This window comes from Mustela lutreola, chromosome 2, assembly GCF_030435805.1.
Source record: "Mustela lutreola isolate mMusLut2 chromosome 2, mMusLut2.pri, whole genome shotgun sequence".
Classification (NCBI taxonomy): Eukaryota; Metazoa; Chordata; class Mammalia; order Carnivora; family Mustelidae; genus Mustela; species Mustela lutreola.
The window spans coordinates 50,039,465-50,056,295 of record NC_081291.1 but is presented as its reverse complement, the minus strand read 5'-3'; the positions used below and the strand labels follow the sequence as shown (position 1 = coordinate 50,056,295).

Below are 16,831 nucleotides of genomic sequence, written 5' to 3'. Positions count from 1 at the left end.
TTCCTAAGCCGAGAACTCAGAATGTACATTGTATCTCAAAGAACCTACTGTTGTAAGGCTTCTGCAGGTTATCTCTTCTGCTGCCCTTCAGTTTAAAAACCCCAAATGGTGCCTTTCTCTCTAAGGATACATGCCCATAGCCTTCAGAATAGAATTTGAGGATAGTCACAGTTTTAATATATTTTTCTGTCTTGCTTCATTTTCACACGTCATATGCTTGTCCAGTGGTTTCCAGCTGAGCCAATTGTGCCCTCAGAGAACATTTGGTGATATGTAGAGACATTTCTGGTGGATGTGCACAACTGTAGTATGGAACTACTGGCATCTAGTGGGTAGAGGTCAGGGATGCTGCTAAACATTCTACAGCACAAAGAACGGTCCCCTGCAACAAAGATTTATTTGGCTCTAAATGTCACTAGTGTCGTGGTTGAGAAGCCTTATGGTCTCGCTGTGCTGGGAAATGGCTCTTCCTCAATGTACCTATGTACCACAAGGCCCATCAGTGGTGAGAAGCAGGACCTCTAAGCCCCAATGACTGAGCATATATTCAAGTTCCTCTATCTGTCAGTTGTGTGCCTTTGGGGGAGTCACTTAAAATCACTGTGCCTCACTTTCCTCATCTGTAATGTGGGTTTAGTGATCCATATACAATAAGGTTATTATAGTAAATGAGTTAATACATGTTAAGAACTTGAAAATAGTGGCTTTTACATGGGAGGTACTCAATACCTGCTACCCAGCCCTGTCACTAATATTGTTGCCACCATTTCACATACTTGGAGTTTAATTAGGATGATCCATCTGTGTGGAACACCTTTTCCCATGTTGGTTCATTGTTTAAGCCACAGTTAGAATATCCCCTTGCCATCCATGACAGCAAATGACTACTTTCAGTCCTCAGGACATACATCTAGTAATGCATCCAGGAATCACAGCTGACAAGGAGTTGTTCTTCCCTCTCCTTTGGGTTGTGACCTAGGGAGCTCTCTATTTGAGAGTTACATGTCCCGTCCCTAACAATAGTAAATATTCCATAAATCATGTCGGTTGGTTTGGAGTCAGGATCTGTTGACAAGAAGACTAGTAGACAAAAGAAATAGTAAACTTATCTTTCTTTTCAGACTTGATTTAACCTCCTTATAAGCTTCAGAAGCTTATAAAAAAGAAGCTTGAATTTAAATGGGGACATATGCATTGTCTTTATAACCCACTCAGCATAAGCTAAATGAAATTCAAGACAGAATCCTCCTCCCTCCCATCAGACACAACACACTCCTCTCTAGCCTTGCCAACCTCCTAGCCTCGGAGAGATATCCAGCTTAAGTTGTTATCTGGTATTAATGATTCATTACTCCTATAGCTGTCTATCTTTATTTCCAATTCTGGCTTGAGCTGTTTACCTTTCCATAGAAAAGGTGACCAGTGGCTACTCATTGCTGATGATCTTCTACCGGTGGAAGGAAAGAGAGGCTTTTGTTGTTGTTGTTTTTTGTTTTGTTTTGTTTTCCAGACTGTGCTATAAAAAGGAATCTTCTATAATGAGGGATTTTGGCCCTTGTGCTCTGGTTTAAAAACTCACTTGTTAGTCTAAAGATATTTCAACTCTTTAAAGAGTGATGGGTATATGTAAAATGGTGTCAGAATGGCTTCCAAAGGTACCTTGTAAAAAATAGCGAGGATGATGTCCTTCACCCCCATGAGCCGTAGGTTGTATATCTATAGATGCTGTATGTGCAAGCACAGGGCAAAATAAAACTATAAAATGTTATATACAGGGTAGTTGCTTATCACAGTTAATTGATGATGATGCAATTTTAAAAAATTTTGTGAATTTTTCTTTTTATCTTTTTCTGTACTTCTGGAACATTGACTCATTATACTGTTCTGCAGACAATATTTAGAAATCAGCATAATCAATTGTGGGCTTGTTTTCTTTTTTTCCATTATACAATATATATAGCTTGTCTGGAAAGTTCAGAAATAGAGGCAGTTTTTGTTTTTCCTGTCCCTTATGCAGCCATTTTATATCCAGAGTTCTGGAATGAGCATCCGAGATGCTAGGAGAGGCCTCTTTTCATTTGCTAGAGCTGCTCTGGGATTTAGTATATTGCACGGGCTCTTGTTCCTAGCGTTCTGTGATAGTTTTGCAGTAAAAGTTCTCTGGAATATAAACTGATAGCAGAGACTCCTTCAGACATGCATAACATCACTAACTGTTCCTCCTTCACATAAAACGTCTGCTTGTTGAAAATGATAGAAATCTTCATTTTTTCGCTTGTATTTTTTCCTTATTCTCAAACATTCACAAAGCACCTTCCAGGCACTGTTTCCAAGGACTAACCAATGCATAGAACAAATCAAGTATCAATGTGTGGGACAAATCAATCCTAGGCCATGTCATTCTGACTCTGATGGGAAAGAACAATCATTTCTCAGCCAACACCAGCATTGCAAAGTTGGGTAATCACAAGTGAAAAGTGTCTGGAAATGTGCTATTTGAGATTGAGTGAAGGCCTGTGCTCACATCCTTGAATACTTAAGTTGACATTTCCGCTGTGGAGCAACATTGGTGTGGCAAGACAAATATGTACATTGCTTCCATTTGGGTGGCGATGAAGAAAATCATCCTCTCCACCAAAACATGTGATGACTACAGAGTTGCCACCGAGCTTGATTTTCAAGAATTATGTGCAGCTAGAGAATCAATAATTACAGAACATTATACAAGAACGGGAAACTTTCCCACCTGAGAGAAAGCCGGTTATGGAAATTTTGTTGTTTTCCTTCACAGTATTTAGTGTATATTCCACAATGTAAACCACTCTTTACCAGATGCCGCACAAAAATGGATTCTAATGCTTTCAGAGAGAGTCTTGAGATTATTTTCATAATCAGTGGAAAGTGCTAAGAACAAATGATATCACTTCTATAAACGATGTTCCTATGCTCCTTTTTACCTTCTCTAGGCTACAGTCCAGAGCACTATCCAAGGGAGATCTTTAAGTGATGATGGCAGTATTTTGTATCTTTGCCATCCAATATGGTAGTCATTAGCTATGTGTGCCCACTGAGCACTCAGAAGGTGACTAGTACAACAGAAGAACGAAGTGAATTTCTTTCATTCTAATTAGCATACATAGCTCTGTGTGACTAGTAGCTATCATAGGAACCAATCAGCTATCACTTAGTTGGTGATGTTCATAAAAAGAGTAACACAATTATGGAGTATAATATTATATATCAATCAGTGTATTAAGCATATTATACATACTAAGCCTAATCACAACCTGATGAGGTAGTCACTAATATTACACCCTTTTTGTAGGCAAGAAATTGATGTACAGAGAGTAAGCAAGGCCCCTACATTATGATCTAGAACAGGGTACAGTTGGATCGGGCGTCCAGGATTAAGAGTTTGGCACCCTCATTTTTAACCTGTGCACCAGGCTGCCTCTTTTTAAGATCACATTGAATTCATTAACACCAGTGGTAATTGAAACAATGGTTATCCTGATCTTTTTTGTTACCTGGTTGGGCAGAAAAGCATCAATGAAAATTTTAAAATATTTCATCTCTTTGAAAACTTTTGGGGTAATTAAATTTAGAGGTGACCTACTGAGTAGCTTAGAATTGTTGCATAAAGATGTGTTACTTCACTGTGCCTACAGAAGGCCATGAACTGTGGCCCCATTCAGGAACAAGAAACACTAACACAGCTTCTTATCTGGGGTTGTCATGGAGATTCAGCCTTAAACAAAGATGGTGCTATGTTTTCGGGCTCCGGTAATAGAGCTCAGCAATTGGCTTCATCTTTATTTAGTTTGTAACACCAGTCTGGAAGACTCTCTCGAGAGGAGACCTTGAAATAGCTTCTCACAGTGCTAGCAGACAGCTAGAGATGATTTCCTGGGAACATGGTCGATGACATGAGTGTGACAAACCTGAGTATTTTTTTTTTAATCAGTCATTTTAATATTCTGGAAAACATTCAGCTGTATAAATGATCACCATCACATCAACACCATATTTTATGTGTTATCAGGCAGAGTTTAAAGAGGGAAAAAAAAAAAAAAAAGAAAAGTTCCAAACCTGGATGTGTGTCAGAACCCTGGGGAATTTTGTGACATTTTGATGAGCACCAGGGGTAGGGAACAAAAGATATAAATTAGACTGAAGTATAAACTGAAATTCACTTCAAAAGATTTCTTCTTGGCAGATTTTCTGCCATAAATAGAATTTTTAAATTGATCCTTGGTATTTCCTTAAATATCTTAATACTAACAATAATATTTTAACGTAACATTGCCACGGTGGTGACCGTGTTGAATGTATTTATGGGAAGGAAATATATGCTGTGTTATGAAATTAAACAGAAGCAAAGTGTGTTTAAATGTGGCTTCCCAGTTTCTCTCTTGATAGCGCAGTGACCTTTAGGCTTTAAGACACCATTGCTCCAGAAATGATCAATACTAAACAGGTCAAAGACAAGACCGGAGATGTATTGATATTTCAATCTGAAAAATCCTGCAAGTCTTTCCAGACAAAACTCAGATACAGATGGATTACTTGACACTCTCAAACTTTATTATGTGTGGTACAAAAATGGAATGGGTACAAGAGATCACATGGAAAAGGATCAGATTGGAATCTCCAAATTCTTTCCTAGAGGAAACACAAATAGAAAAATTCAGTTAATGTTAGGGGACCTAATAACAACACTGATGGCTAACATTTGAATGATTATTGTCCCAAACTTGCCAAACTCTTCTTTTCTTTCCTTTCCTTCCTTTCTTTTCTTCTTTCTTTCTTTCTTTCTTTCCTTCCTTCCTTCCTTCCTTCCTTCCTTCCTTCCTTCCTTCTTTTTTGTTTTTTGAAGTAGGGCCTTGAACTCACAACCCTAAGATCAAGACCTGAGCTGAGATCAAGTGTCAGATGCTTAACCAACTGAGCCACCCAGATGCCCCCAAACTCTATTCTCTTTTCTGTAGTTTTTCACAGCTATGAAAACTAAAATGTTATATTTTACATATGAGGAAACTGAGGCACAGATGATCTTTTTTAAAGGGTGAGCATTTTGTCCACTTGGCAGAAATGGCAGGATCTCACACACTGATCCTATTTCACTTTCGTTTACTTTGTAGGGGGAGTCAAGTAGGAGAACCTACTGATACTCTCATACTTGTCACTTTACCCAGGATGGAATGAGAACCCAATACCCAGGGAGGAACTGCCTTTGAAAGGGTCATATCAAAGTAGATCACAGTAGAGATCTCTTTCCCCATTTGCTGGTGTTGAGGTCTTTCCCAAAAAAAAAAAAAAAAAAAAAAAAAAAAAAAAAGTCCCTAGAGATGGTTCTAATGGGCTAATAAAGTCTAAAGTTTCCTTTGGTGTCGTTTCTCCTTGATTTTGGAATATTGCTGTATATGAGGAGGACCACTGATGGCTAAGCTCGTCCTGGAAATTAGAGAGGGTCTCTTCATCACATTCCTTGATGGGTTGGGTAGTAAAGCTTGCTCAGGATACTTAGAAGAATGCAAAATGATACTTGCCTTGGACAATTGCCTGACTGTATGCCCGTGCAGATGGCCACTTGTGGTTGCACTTTTCACCTGAATAGAAACAACAGCTAAAGTCTTAGTCTGGACTTTGGCAAACCACTGCAAATTAAAATGCAAATGAAATTTGCAAACATGGCCAAAATGAGGAAAAGAAAAATTAAGTTCCTAGAATAAAAATCTAGAATTTTTCATGCTAACCCTGGGAGGCCAGCTTAATCAAATTTTCAGCTAACGCAGTTGATAATGAGTCCAGTGACCAGTTTCTTTATAGAGCTTCACTCTGGCAAAAGCAGACAGAGAAGGAGGAGGTGATGAAACTGCGGTGGGAATTAGCTTCCCACATGTTTGTGCCAGGGAAGTGCCTTTTTTTAATGTGAGCAAATCCTTTTCTAAGCTTAATTTCACTTGCTGAAGTTTTCATAGCACTGAATGCAGAGGTGGAGTCTGCTTGCAACCATCATTATCTGATGACGTGAGATTTTAACTCTTACAGACCTGCATTCACAGCCTAGGAGGACCACTAGGCCTTGAGTGTGTTATTCAGTGCATTTCAATGAGTTCTCAAGAGTTAACATTTTCAACTCTGGAAGACCATGTTCTTGGAGGCAAAAGGTACAGTCTTTAATTTTTCAGACCACCCTAAGAATCCAAGAATAGGTAAAACAACACCAAATTGTCTTATCATTTGCAGTACTCTCCAGGAAGAAAAAAAACGAAAGTGGGCCCTTCTCATTTCAAAGTGGCCCTGAACTCATTATGCTTTCTATCTTGAGGCCCCTGAGGGGTTTTAGAATCAACTGATGAGAGCAATAAATGTTGATGAGATAGATTATGTAGACTGAAGTGTTGTGTTCCATCCTATTTAATTTTAGAAATGTTGATTAAACAGGACTCTGGCCAGAAGCCCGTGTTCAGACATGCACTGTGTCACTGGGCACTGTGCTGCCTTGCTCTGAGCCTCAGTTTCTCCATATGTTAAGTGGGGACAATAAGCCCTGTCTCAATGGATGGTTGAGCACTTTGTAAGTTTGTAGCAATAGGGATAATATGGTCCAGTTACTATCCTCATCAGAAATGATAGTATTATTATTACTAATTATTAAATTGCTATTAAAGACCATGTGAGGTCCTTTGAAGACTGAGATAAATGAGCCTAGCCCTTCAAGGAAGTTCTATATTTGATATAAGCTTGATAAATACCAAACTTCAAAGTATCAACAAAGATCTCTGAGGGGTTTTGTTAATTGATTTCTTCGTAGTATCCTGGCCTTGAAAGGAAACAAAATGTGTTTTCACAAGCAAAGATTAAGGGACTCTGTTCCACTCAGTCATTATTCTGTCACTCAAGACATATCCCAGAATGATTATTTGTACTTAAAATGCTCTTCAACTTGCGAGCCAGCATGGAGTTACCTGTCGAAGTTAATCATATGGAGTGGTTCATGTATCAGGCAGTCTGAGCCTATCGGTCCCACAGCAGCCTTGCTGAATGACTGATAGCCCTCCCTGTCAATTTCACCAAGCTGAAAGACTATCACTGACCCATCAAAAGACCAAAGTGACCCATCTTGGAAACAGAGCTTGTTGTACCTAGAGAAAAGGTTGCCTGACTTCACTGGCAATCTAGAGGTCATTTTTTCCAAATTGGATGGTTTATGGAAACAAAAAATATAACCACAAAAAGGAGGAGAAAGCAAAGCCAATTGAAATAAAAAGATGGGCAGGGACTAAAGATGCTACTTCATATATGCATAGACTTTGTAGAGGAAGGCTTTTATTTATAGGATTCCAGGCTATCTTCATGGTATCCCCCTGGAGAAAAGCATGCTCCTGTCTTCTACAAGGGGAAACCGTCGATCACATAGGACAGGACTTATCTAGGATCCCAGAAGGCCATGAGGCGATAAAGCTTATGCTACCTCAAATATCGGTGCAGAAACTTGGTGCAGTTTTCCTTATTCTTGGCCAGAGAAAAGCAACAGCATGCTCAAGGTCATAGCTAATACTTGGACCAACACTTACGGGAAGTGGAGTTGCTGATTCATATCGTGTTCTTTAAAGGGTTTGAGTCAGCTCAGCAAGAACAGGCTGTGGACAAATTTCCTCAATCCTCTTAGTGCAAGCTGGGGTCCTTGGAGGTTAACTCTGAAAGAAGGCAGAGATATAACGGCATTCAAAACTAATCTTAAACTTGAAAAGAAAAAAAAATGAGAATATTCATGTGGATCATAAAGAGAAATAATGATTACCTTTGATTCCTAGAGAAAGTTAATTTAAAATGCATCCAAGTTCCATTGTACAGCCAAAAACAACAAAAGAAAAAAAAAGAAAAAAACTCTGCGAAGCTGAGACATGTCTTTAGGAGGCAGAAATAAGAGTCAGCATCACTTGTGTCCTGAGAGGATGTGCATTCACAGTAATTGGGAAGAAGAAAGATTGTAGAGATTAACTGAGTTTGGTTTAGGATACACACTGTTTTCTTTTTAAATGCAAATGATACTTGGGGCCCAAAAGACAAAATCTGTTCTAAATGCCAGTTTCTTTAAAAAAAAAAAAAGGTACTTAATAATCAGAAAACTACCAAATTGATTATGTTTTTGTTTTTACCAAATAAGAAGCTCTAACCACTTAAATCAAGCCTGCACAGGATCCATTTCCAGGGGTAATTCTGAAGTTCACATGCCCTTTGAAAGACAAATAGAGTAAATATCCATAGGCCATAAAAGGAAAGAAATCGGCATGAAACTCTGTTGATTTTATACACAGAGTTAGCTCATCAAAAGAGACTCTGGTTAATTACCTATGTGCAGATGTAGTACTGACCATCAGTTTTAAGAGTTTTATGTAAGAACCACAACATAGTTTTGAAACCTGTGACATCACGGTCAAAAAATTGCCTTTTCAAGGCAGTCTGCAATTCTTAGAGGTTTTATCTGGAAGACTACAACTCCACTTGCACAGTCTGTAGATGCAGTATTTTCTTATTATTAATAAATACTTAATATTTAATGTGTATATACTGTGTCTTAGGTAAGGTTAGGAGGCCTCGGTTTGTGAGGTATGATATATACTGCAATCATCTCATGCACATTTTCTGAGAACCTAGTATTTTCCATACCCTGTGCAAAAGGCACAAAGATAAAGGTGACTCGGTCCTTCAACACACAGGCCACTTTCCTGCATGTCATCCCCTACAACTATCTGCATCAAAACACAACACTTGAGCCTCATAGAACTGCTTTCTAATCCCAGCATACACCATATCCTTTTGTGCGTCTGGCTCTTTGTGCATACTTGTTTTCTGCCTTGAGTATCTTTCCTTTATGCTTGCCTGGAGCCCTGCATCTTTTAAGACCAGCTCAAACAAAACCTGCTGGGTAATACTATCCACTTGCAGCTTGCTAGCACCTGGTACAGACCTACTCCTGTCACTTTGAACTTTAATTCCTTTCCTCTGAGTCTTCCATAGATCTGGACTCCCTGTGGGTATTGTTCACTTCTGTCTCCAATTCCTAGTCAGTTCAGGGCTGGCCCAAAGGAGTGGTGCTTGACAAACACATCTTTGATGGACCCAACTTAAGTTCAGAAAGAGTTCATAAAGCGTGCCCAGATAGCATAGTGCTGTGATAAAATGTAAAATGTAATTGTCATGGCTTTGGGGTACAACACATATGTTTCTTTAATGCTAAGAAAGAGTGCAAATTCCAGCCATGTAAACTTTCATCCTGTTCCTTACGTGGAACTGAAGTTCTAGAACCGAGGTGACAAATACTGTTTTTTTGAGGATGCTGAGATATCAAACCCCAATGAGAGAAATAATGGTGTTTCACGGAGCTCTTAGGTAGAAAGAAATAGGCCAACAAGATTTATAGCTGCATTTATTTTTAAGGTGATTCTATGTCAAAGGTCAGGTAATATATATTCTGTGCTATGCTATACTTACAGAGTGTTTCAAGATGGATTTTAAATTGACGGAGTTTCCGGTTAGCACAGAAATATCACACTGAATGTTAAGGACTAGGGAGAGTCTCAGTATGATACCAAAACGTGGCTTACCCAGTTCTGCAAAGCTTTAGAATATAAGATAACCCCATTATAGTAATTATAAGAGATGAGATTATTGATTTTTTTACAATGCTATTTAATAAATTAGTGAAATGTCAATAATATTATAACCAATGTGCTTGCTAGGAAGACTGTACCTTATAAAAACAAGACTCATGGCTATTACTTGTGAGGCTGAATTAAACTGTTCAGTTTTAAAATGAGAGGACCGTCCTGTAGTGTGAAAATTTACCTCCTAACAAAGCAACCTGTTTGCTGACCTGGCAATGACTCTAGACTGATTGTGTTTTTGTTGCTTAATTGCATTTTAACACAAATGTCATTAGATTGATAACCCTCTGCAGAGTTTTAAAATCTACAAACATTCAGACAAGAGACGGCAGGCAGTGCTGATTCAGCCGATGTCTGGCCTGTGGCGACTGTGAGACAGAGCTGTTCAACGGAGTCAGGAGGTGGAGTGCATTTTCAAATCGGGTTAGGTCTGTTCTGTCTGAATTTGAACTTGCTTCCTTCAACCTGTACAAGTAGGTGCTTGGTCTGCTTTGTAGATTCCACCTTTGTTGGGGCGTGGTGGCTGAGATTGAATTTCTTACTAGCTCAGGAGTACAGAAGTTTACTCGAATCTACAAATTTTCCATTACTGTTTTGTCTGCCTACACACGACATAGAAGTGGATTTGAACGCACAACTTTACATGCCTTCCTTCCTATTCAAGAGTTGTCCTGTCTTACTGTCACCCAAACAAGGTAAATCACTCCCCTCTCTGAGTAAATGTAACTTGGACTTATTTCCAAGTTACTTATTTTTTAAGTAGCAGTGTAAGATCATTGTCATTAACTTGGAAAGCCACCTTCCCATTGGCAGAAAAGGAGAGCACCCAATCAAGATCTTTGAAACAGGAAAATCCTAGCCAAAAGTTATTTTGAAACAGCACATCCTACAAGTATTTTTTAACTGAAAAATTGACTTAGAACATTTTCATCTTGCATCCTTTAACCCAAAAGGCATCAACTTAGAATGGAGCTAAAGAGAATTTTTAATGGATTGAGATTAAATCTATCATATTTACCCAGGGAAAATGCCCTCTCTTTTATTCTCAGAGAGTCTCATGTAAAAGGATGATTCAAGTGATGAGCTGCAGTGTTTTGACAAGCCCTTGGAGTACAAAAACTTGAAATCTCAGTGGAATACCGTTATATATTCGCTCGGAGAAAAGAATGCCCTATTTAAAAACTAGGACAGATCATTTTGATAGAGAAAAAGGACATAAGTGTGTGAACAGTATATCCCAAATGAAAGACTGAGTTGGAGGCACCTACCTAAAAATCAACAGGAAATATAATATAAATGGATTAAAAAACACACACAAACACACAGCAATTGATCTGATAAAAGTTGCATGCTAACAACATAGAAAAGAGGAATACTAGCCCAGGTTAGGAAGCAGTATTTCCCCCTCCCATGGCAGGACCTCTCCACTCTCTCTTGGAATCTTTCTACAGATAGGTTTTTCTATTTTCTAAGCACAATAGCAGATTTAAAGGGAATCAAAAGGCAACCTTTTATTCACAACCACCACATAATTTTAATAACTCTATACCATGTTTTCCACTATTTTCCTACAGTTGGGAATACTTTGACATTCAGCTGGATAGGGATGCTTGTCAACACAAGGGTTCTTTTCCACAGTTTTATACTACTGTATAGGCTAAAGGAGGAAGGTAGTAATAATAATAATGAGTAACAATAATAATAAATTCATACACAGCATATACCTTTTAGTGAGAACCCCAAATAATAAACATCAGTGAAGAATCAATGATTATTCTTATGTCTGCTCATTCCCATGCCCAGTTCACACATCACACCATTCACTATTTCTCCTTAGTTATTTGTTTGAATATATTTGGTATTTATTGGTAATTCCTGGGTTTGACTAATGTTTAAACTCATTATAGATTCTTGACACCCTTCATTGAAAATTTCCTTGCTCAGTGACATGACTGGAGTTGGTTCTGTTTCTCTAAGACAGAGCTATGAGGCACAGTTCATCTTCAACAGACTTCTAGCCCACCTAGGATGGCCTTTTCTATTTCTTTATTGTGAAGAAGGGACCGAGACTTTTTTGGGTTTGATATAGTAAGGCCATTCATTGTTTTTTGAATGAATACATTACTGGGAATATATTTACTAGAAATAAAGCTGAACAAATATTTTTGCTAGGCTTGTAAAACAACCCCCCCCCCCCTTGTTCCCTGTAAGTTTCCACATTGCCTTCTAAAACCAGAACAAGACAACATACATTTAAAAATAATCTCTCACCATCGGTCATTTTAAAGTAGCCCAAATACCAGAGTGACCCATACCAACTCCACCACTGTCAGCTACATGATTAGAGAAGACAAATGTACACCCACCCACATGCATGTTCTCTAGAAAAGAAACCAAGCATGTGGCCCATAGCAGCTGTCTGCACTATGCTTAGCAAACAGATTATCTTTGAAAACACATCTCGTCATGTAAATAGATTTACAGGTAATCATGCACAGTTTTCATAGAAAGACTGCTTTTCTCAGTAGAGACAAGAACATACAAATAAATAAAAATTAGATTGTTTCTTACCTTTTAGAAAGCAGGCAAAAGCTATACTGTTGGTGGGATAGTGTACCAAGTAACAGACTTTTGTACACTCTTTCTTACTGGTGGTATACAGTCTACAGGAAAAGTAAATATATAGGTATGTATAAAATAAATGTACACACAATATTCCTTTATTTTATTTTTTCCCTTTTGGAGAAGAGGCTGCGATAGAGACCATAGAAAATATGCTCACTCTTTCAGTGCGTTCAATAGCCTTTGGTAGACCAGTTCACCACAATTCAGGTACCTCTGAACATGGGAGTGCTGGTGCCTCTTGATTTAAGGCAATCGGGTTTTAGTTGCTTGAGCTGTAGCAGTTGAGGGAACCAGGTCCCAAATAAGTTATCTATCTGGTCAGAACTTTCCTTTCTTCCTTTTGCCATCCCTTTTTTTTCCCCCCTCCTTATCCTAGTCCAGCCATGCTGACCAGCTTTTATGGTTAGTCTGGCAGGATGAAACAAATAGCATAATGTTGAGAATGTTAGAGATCCAAATAAATGAAGAAGCAAAACAAAACAAAAACCATAACAAATTAACACAGCACAGGAGCATGTTCCAGAGTTTTCTAGGCATCATTACTTATGTAGGTTTGGTAACTACATCCATTTTCCAGCAATATATACATATATATATATATTTTTTTTTAATCAAATGTCTTCTTATGTTAACAGTTCAACTTTTTATGTAATAATTACCTTCTTTGAGAACAGCACAAGTTTTCATGTATGTTTTCCTTATAGTAGGTGCAAAAATGGTAGTAAAAAATGAAAAAAAAAAAAAAAACCAACCCAGCATCAGAATACAAACTTATATTTTAAATATCTTATTTTAGATTTTCTATTTTAGGTAAATTTCTATTTTAAATTATTTCTATTTTAAATTATTCTTCTAAACTATGCTTCATCATACAGTGTATTCACAGGTCTAGTGTAGGTCTAGCCTCTATGTCAGTCAGTTAATCATACATTCCCACATCCTAGAAAGGGGGACCCAAGCTGTCCACCTGCCTGACATAATCTCTAGTTGCTACTTGTTGCTACTGACCTTTTAGAGTCTAATCTATCTGCAACCCTGCAGGTATTTGAGGACTTTGTCTGCACTACCTGGGGACATTGGCTTAGAAAATGGATGGTAGTTTAGGACAAAGGTAGCTTAGGGCTACTCATCGCTATGCGCTACGATTCTTTACAAGGAGAGCATCTGGCCTGAAGATAATTCAAAGAATATCTTCTGTTTCTAACCAGTCCAGCTGAGGAAGGCAGCAGTTTTTATCCACCCATCCCAATAAAGACATACTGCCTCAGTTAATACCGTTCATCCAACTGGAAAAGGGTCCTAGTGGCCATCGATAAACCATGTCCCAAGCACAACAGGTCCTCTTATTTATTTGGCATCTACATGTTTGCCATGATCAGCCATTTACCAAGTCAGCAATAGAAAGTGTGGGGAAACGTGCTGAATTCAGGATGCAGATGCAAGAACCAGAGCTCGCGGTGCCCTTCTTCTTAGAAAGGAATGTTGAGAAGGCATCATGGTGGCCAGATCTAAAGCTATCTGAAGTAGGTCAGGCTCTTCTGATCCTCTAGCAATAGAAATCTTGTTCATATACATAATAATTCAACAAGTAGCTGAGCTAAGCCCTTAGAAATCCTACTGTTTTTCAATCCCAATACAGAAGCCAACTAGCACTTTCCCAATGCTGAATATCTAATGCCAGTAGTAGTAGTGTACAGATATATTAAAATTTTAAGATTTACTTTTTGTGCATTCCACACAGAAGTTTTTCTTTTAAGCAATGACATTTTGACAGAAGAAGCAACCCAAGAGGAAAACTGAGCTTCCTGGGGGAAAACCCAGGCAGTGCTGGAGCAGTTGTAATTTCTGCTCATAGTAAGCCAACAAGCAAATTCATTGTTATGTGGACATGTAGTTGTAGTAGATGAGTAGAAGCGTGCATGCACCAGATGGCAAGCTGCAATGATGGAGCAGAGCTGTTAAACACGAGAACACTCAAGGTTGAAATACATTGAGACTAAGTGTTTAGAGCAACAACAAATAAGGGGACACTGGTGTTTCATTATTTACTTCGAGCTCATCCTATAAACCCAACTTTCTCTCAGATACCCTTCCTCAGAGAACAGTGTACAGAATTTTCCCTTTGGAAAGACACATTGCTTTTTCGAGTACATGGTGTGTGCTTTTGTTTCTTTTTTCACCAGACAGCTTAATTTCAGCAAATAATTCCTTTGTTTCTGCTACCAAAGTTCAGGAATTTGAGGATACTTGAGCCATGTTTGGTATAAATAGAATATAATAATGTTCTCTCACATCAGGTAGTCTTACTGTTTATTTTCATGAATTGAATTTTTCATTACTGCTCTTTGCCTACATACATATAGTTTTGCATTACTCAGGGCTGATTTTCTGAATAAAATGACTATCTAGGATACCACTATTTCTGGATTAGATGCTCTTCTGGATCATTTGAAATAACTACTTGTATTTTTGTCTCATCTCAAATGTTTCATCCCTTTAAGCTGACTTTATCCCTGGTTACCATCACTGCTAAAACTTTGGGAGACATTTCCAATAGGTGCCCTAGATAAAGTCTTTGCCTGTTAAGACATATTAATTTCTAGAGATGAGCTTTCTCATAGAGTAGCCACAAACACAGATGGCTATTTTGAGTGAAATTATTTGAAAAAAAAAATTTTTCCCCAATTAAGTAACCATATTTCAAGTGCTGACTGGCCACATGTGACTAGAACATTTCTACCACTACAGAAGGTTCTTTTGGGAAGATTTTGTTTGGATAAACTCTTTTGATTTTTGAGGGGGACCTTTGGAAGCTGGGTCAACAGAGACGCCAATGTTTGGAGGTACATGAATCTCCTCCTATGGTTAGGCAAATATCTGTTCAAATTACTTATGGTATTTTAGGGAGTGTCTACACAAAACCAAATGAACTAAGAATTTTTAAATTGTTTTGGACTGCTTATAAGACAAGGACTCTATTTGATTTCATTTTTTCCCCTGAAATGTTTATTTTTGCTCTGTGTAGACACGAAAATATCATTGACAAAACCCAACAAAAGTTTTTCATGGGAAGGCACCAAATGAATTCCAAATGGAATAGTTGTCATGACTGGCATAAATGATAAGTTATACGAATTTTTGAGTAAGTAAGATGAGGCCTCTACCTGGGCAGCCTTCTTTGAGCTCAAGTTACAGCTATCTTTATGACAACACAGCAATAACAATACATTTCCCAGCACATTTAACTAAAGAGTCTGAAACACACATCATTATATGCCTTATATGCAACCTAAATCATCAGTTGAGGAAGCCAAAAGAGTAATTTCTGTTTTGGAAGTATGATATGACACTTACATTCTAAGGAACAGAGGAGCAGAGAGAAGAAGTAGGCGTGGATTTGGGAGTCAGACCTGGGTTTCAGTCCAACCTCCACTGCTAACTAGATGTGTGATTCTGGTAATGGCACTTAATCTCACTCAGCCTGGGTTTCTTCAGTTAAAAGAACAATTCTCATACAGATGTACTGTGAGGGTAAGAGATCTTGCACACAAAACACTTTGGATAATGCCTATTGCAAAGGTTAGCTGATGCAATATTATTAGTAGTATTAGTGTTACTACTAGTACCAGTGTCAGTATTAGTGTTAGTATTAGCATTTTACAACCATTACTGCATCCAAAATAGCTGCTGCAATTTATAATTAAATTAATAATAGTTAATTAATAAAATTAAAATTAATAATTAATAATTAAATCATTAAAATTAAAATTCATCATTAGAATTAAAATTAAATTATTAATCATTAAAATTAATAATAGTAGAAAGGTTGTTTGAAAGCTAACTATTTTTAAGTAGCAAAGTACTGAATTGTCCAAATTCACAACTTCTAACATGGTCATTTTTTTTCAATATGTACAGACTTTTGACCATATTTTCTGCTTATTAATTTTTGGGCATATCTAGTTCAATTCTGTGTATGTGTATGGGCGCACATGCTCAGATATAAATGTAAAATACTTAATGGAATGTCTTTAGTATAAAGGCTTAATAAAATGCAAGTCTAGCAAGCGGTCCTAGAATAAAACACTACAGAACTATAAATGTACAGGTATATTTATCAACACAAGTATGCATAAAATAGATGCTTATGCATCTATTTTCATGGAAATATTTTTTTTTGGGCATCAGCTGCATCTACCTCCATACAGACTTGAACTCTACCATCACATCCACATAACCAATCACACTAAAATGTACTTTTCTGCCTTTTAAGGAATAAAAAAGCACAGTCACAACTGATATATTATTTTCTAGATGCATAACGTTATGATACACTTATGACGTAAATATTAGTATCACCATTTTAAACACGGAGGTGCTGAGCTTTAGGATAGCTCAGTGATTCTAAAAGCCACACAGCTGGGAAGTGGAGTGGTTGGGATTTGAACCCAGGTCTGTCTCAACCCAGAGCCTCTTCCAATATCACATCAAATACACAGGATTCACTCTCCACTTTCCCTCCTCTCAATTCA

General features: G+C 37.8%; 1 protein-coding gene and 1 long non-coding RNA gene across 3 annotated transcripts in view; one reads left to right on the top strand and one right to left on the bottom strand.

Annotated features, from left to right (window-relative positions):
* Positions 1 to 16,831, bottom strand: part of GRM7 (glutamate metabotropic receptor 7) — an 891,796-nt gene that overhangs the window by 36,551 nt on the left and 838,414 nt on the right. The window contains exon 10 of one of the 2 annotated variants that reach the window (XM_059161568.1): positions 12,246 to 12,337. The exons of the other annotated variant lie outside the window; for it this stretch is intronic. Within the exon in view, the coding sequence (XP_059017551.1) occupies positions 12,267 to 12,337 (71 nt within the window). The 3' untranslated portion in view covers positions 12,246 to 12,266. The remainder of the gene's footprint in view (positions 1 to 12,245; positions 12,338 to 16,831) is intronic. 2 annotated transcript variants of the gene reach the window in all.
* LOC131824177 (uncharacterized) overlaps positions 1 to 16,831 on the top strand; it is a 253,679-nt gene that overhangs the window by 178,309 nt on the left and 58,539 nt on the right. The window lies entirely within an intron of this gene.